The sequence below is a fragment of the Ipomoea triloba genome, chromosome 13 (genome assembly GCF_003576645.1).
Source record: "Ipomoea triloba cultivar NCNSP0323 chromosome 13, ASM357664v1".
In the NCBI taxonomy this organism is placed as follows: domain Eukaryota; kingdom Viridiplantae; phylum Streptophyta; class Magnoliopsida; order Solanales; family Convolvulaceae; genus Ipomoea; species Ipomoea triloba.
Window position 1 is genome coordinate 29,147,310 of NC_044928.1, and position 4,497 is coordinate 29,151,806.

A 4,497-nucleotide genomic window follows, 5' to 3' on the forward strand; every position below is an offset into this window, starting at 1 on the left:
TACGCTAAAAGTACTAGGGATTAATCCACCAATTTTCATATTTCGTTAATGACGATTGCGTTAAAACTTAAAAAGTACGAGGGACGTATTTATTACACAGTAGACTATTTCGCCAAGACATAAGTGCTACGTTAAAAGCACTAGGGAGTAATCCGCTAATCCTGTCAATTTAGTTTGTATATATATTTGCAAAGTGGACAATTTTGTCAATGACATAAGGATTTAGGGTTTGCTTGGAAATTCAGTTCCGGATTTTCAGTGTATCGAAACTCAGTTCCGTTGACTGTGGAAAAGCAGCTGATTTTGTTGGAAATGACTTCTGCCAAATTTTTCGGAAGTCATTTTTTGGACCAAGCCACATCGACGAACAACGAACGACGGCTTCGAGACCAAGGCTTCCAGTACTTGTTTTCGACGGACTGGTTTCGTCGGAAACCAGAGTAGTCCAGAGCAACTGCTCTAGTTTCCAGCGAAAACCATTGTTTGTTTTTTAATTCTTTTTAATAAATAACATTATTTTTAATATTATTATAAATATTTTTATATTTTAAATAAAATAATTAAAATGTTTAACTATACAATACCGAATACATCAAAATAGTTTTCGCAACGAAACACTAGAACAAAAAATGATTTTTGAAAAATGAGTCATTTTTAAAAAAATATTTTTCAGAAGTCATTCTCCTACTTTTCAAACGGACCTTAGTGAAAAACACCATGGACTGGTCTATTTCTTTACCAATCTAAATATTAAATTTACACTTTTCAACTTTTTTTTAAATGTATTTTTATTAATAAATGATTAGATTTACAATTATATATTTGTAATATCAATTCATTGAATTGTATAAATAAAATTTGTTATACCTCACCATTTAGACATTTAAAAAGAAAAAAGAGAAGGGTAATGGAAGACAAAAAAAATGGCTTTATTAATATAAAACTACAAGAAAACCTAAAATCAGGAAAAGGATAAAATAGTAGCAATAATAAATATAGCCCTCGTAGCAAAAGAAATGAACAACAAGACCATATACCCCTCCCCTCCCCTACCCCTACCCCTCTCTCCCTCTCCTTCTCTCCTCTCACTCTGTGCCACTCTCTTCTTCTTTGTTTAATACCAGTACTAGTAGCAGCTATACACACAATCTCTCTCTCTCTCTCTCTCTTTCTCTCTCTCTTCATCTCTGAAATAGAGGAAATGTTGTTAAAGTCCACCCTACACCGCTTCTGAATCCAAACTTTTTTTTTTCTTTCTTTCTTTCTCTCTTTCTTTCGTGTGTGCAAGACTGAAACTTTTGGCTCTCTGGGTTGCTGTTGTCTCTCTCAAGACTCAGGTGAGAAAGAGATAGGGATACAGAGAGAGAGAGAGAGTCACATTTTTGGGTGGTTTGGGGAAACCCCACTGGAGAAAACAACAGATATACAAGCAAAGAAGCTCTTTTTTTTTTTTGTTTTTTTTTCTGGGTTTCTAAGGGCTAATTTGCAGCTCAGATCTACCGATTCTCAATCCCCATTCCCTCGTTTCTTGTCTTTTTCCTCTTGGGTTGCTGTTCTGAGGCTTAAAAATGAGTAAAGAAGAGTTCTTGAAGATCCAGGTACTCCCCATTTCCTCTTTCCCTGTGATTTTCCTTGTCGGTGGTGACTGGGCCGCCTTGCGCCGCCGCCACGTTACCGCCGGAGCTCCTAATGTGTACCATTCTTTGTTGTCTGGATGTTTATCAGTGTGCCCATCAGCTAAAAATCTGATCTTGGAAATACCCTTTGCTGATTTTCCCCCATTTTGTTCAATTTCTTGGTTCTTGATTTTTTTGGTATTGTAATGTGTTGAAGGCTAAAGGTTTTGGCTTTGTTGGTTTGCTTGTGCATGCAGACTTGTGTCCTAAAAGTCAATATACACTGTGATGGCTGCAAGCATAAAGTGAAGAAGATCTTACAGAAGATTGAAGGTAAAAAAAAAAAAAAAAGAAAAAAAAAAGCTTCCATTTCAAGATTTGATTTTTGGTTCACATCTCTTTCATTTTCCCCTTGGATTTTACATACCCAAAATAGTAACACCAACCCAAAAGTCTTCTAATTCCATATTCTTGGTTCACATATTCAAGGCAGCTTATTTATTATATCTGGGTGTAATAAGTCTTGTGAAAAATGGGGTGTTTTGGGCTGAGATTACAGTTTGTGTTTGTTGTTTCAGGGGTTTACAAGATCGGAATTGATTCGGAGTCCGGCAAGGTCACCGTCTCCGGCAACGTGGACCCGGCGACTCTGATCAAGAAGCTTACTAAGCATGGAAAGCATGCTGAATTGTGGGGTGCCCCTAAGGGGAATAACGCTCAGAATCAGATGAACAATCAGATGAAGAATATGCAGATTGAGGGTAAAGTTGGGAATAACGGCAAGGGGCAAGGGCAAAAGGGTAATTGCACTCCGGGGCAGGGGCAGGGGCATGGGGGCAAAAGTGGAAATCCGGTAATGCCTACCCCTCAGCAGATTCAGCAGCTGCAACAGCTGCAGCAGTTGAAGGCTCTGCAGGACATGAAACTGCCGCCGCAGTTTAAGGATTTGAAGATTCCGATGAACGGAATGCCGCCCGGGATTGTCGGGAAGGGGGCTCCGAATGTCAAGGCGGGGATTCCGGGGAAGCAGAGCTTGCCGCCGGAGGAGGATGATTTGAGTGATGATGAGTATGATGATGATGATGAGTTTGATGACGATGATTTTGATGAATTGGATGATATGCCGCCGGCGCTGCTGCCGCAGAAAATGAAGCCGATTATGGGCGGTGGCGGCGGTGGTGGTGGTGGGCAGATGATGCCTAATATGATGCATATTGGGAATGGAGGCGGCGGTGGTGGTGGTGGCGGTGGAGGGAATGGTAAGAAGCCCGGTGGTGGAGGCGGTGGCGGTGGAAATGTGCCCGTTCAGGTGAACGGAGGAGGCGGTGGTAAAAAAGGCGGTGGCGGCAATGGGAATGGTGGTGGTGGTGGGGGTGGATCTGCCCAAAAGGGTGGCAAGAATGGTGGCGGGGGTAACCCCGGGAAGCCACAAGACGGGAAGAACAATGGTGGTGGTGGCGGTGGTCAGAATAAGGGAGCGGGAGGCGATGGCGTTGGCGGTGGTGGTGGGAATCATAATGGGAATGGGAATGGTGGTGGGAAGAAAGGTGGTGGAATGAATGATGGGCTGATGGGCATGCCAAAGATGATGCCAATGAATGCCGGAGGAGCTGGTGTGGGCCCAATGGGGAGTATGCCCATGGGCCAAATGGGCCATCAGATGGGCTCAATGGGTAGTCTCTCAATGGGCCAAATGGGCCAGCTCCCGGCAGTCCAAGGCCTGCCTGCCGCCGCCATGGGCGGTGGTGGTGGTGGTGGCTACTTCCACCAAGGGGCCGCCACCGGCCCCGACCACCCAGCCGGAAACCCCTACCACCAACAACAACTCGCCGCCATGATGATGAACCAGCAACGGGCCAACGGCAACGAGAGGTTCCAGCCGATGATGTACGCCCGCCCCCCACCGGCCGTCAACTACATGCCGCCGCCTTACCCTTACTACCCATACCACCCTCCCCCTCCAAGTGACAACTACAGCACCTTCTTTAGTGATGAGAACACCTCAAGTTGCAATGTGATGTGAATCCGGCTATCGCCCCTGGGAGCCGGAATTTGCCCTAGTCCCGGCGATATGTCGGTGCCGGTGGTATTGGAGTGGTTGGTTAGTGTTATAAACAGTCCAATGACTAGCTAGCTAGTTCTCTTAATGCCCATTATATACAAGAAAATGAATTTTCCCCTTTTAATTTGCTGTTTATTAAGGCTAGTTTTCACCCCCATTTTTCTTCTTTGTTTACCCTAAAATTTCCGTTTTCCCTTTGTAATCCTAAGCTTTAGATTAGGGGTTTTATGATAGGGAAAGTCTCCATTTGTAAGTGGGATATTTGAGTTATGTGTCTCTAAGGTCAATGGAGATGTTTGTATATGCTTTTATAAACTCAACAAATGCCAAAAAGTTGACAACAAAAAGAGAATGGGATTTCATATTAAAAGACAACCAACAAAGATATATATGCCCATGCTTATGTTATAATCTTCCTAAACATCAATAGCTAAAATATGTATGGTGCAAAAATAAGGAATTTGTTGAAAATATATTTAAAAATGAGTGATTTTACATCTTTTAAAGGGTGGTAAAAGTTTTGAAAGAAAAATTGCAATTATGATATTGTCCTTTTAGTAATTAATTGTGATCCCAAATAATGGAGGGGAGCCTATTGTGGTGGGGTAACCAATCTATATATCTTCTTGCATTATATATAGTCTCTATATGAACATGATTAGACTCACCACTAATGAATTATGACTCCCACACCTCCTTTCATAGCATATAAAAGAGGAAGTTTATTACCCCACCCTATATCTATTTTTCTACTAAGCTTATAACTAGGGCATCCCCCCCCCCCCCCATTCAAACACATGATTCCACTATGTGAGTTTG

General features: G+C 42.5%; 1 protein-coding gene across 1 annotated transcript; it reads left to right on the forward strand.

The window, feature by feature from the left end:
- Nucleotides 1–1,034: 1,034 nt before the first annotated feature.
- On the forward strand, nucleotides 1,035–4,009 carry LOC116002732 (heavy metal-associated isoprenylated plant protein 33-like). Its single transcript, XM_031242901.1, has 3 exons — nucleotides 1,035–1,598; nucleotides 1,874–1,949; nucleotides 2,195–4,009. Exons 1-3 carry the CDS (start codon nucleotides 1,569–1,571, stop codon nucleotides 3,637–3,639), a joined length of 1,551 nt encoding a protein of 516 aa, XP_031098761.1. The 5' UTR covers nucleotides 1,035–1,568; the 3' UTR covers nucleotides 3,640–4,009.
- Nucleotides 4,010–4,497: the final 488 nt, after the last annotated feature.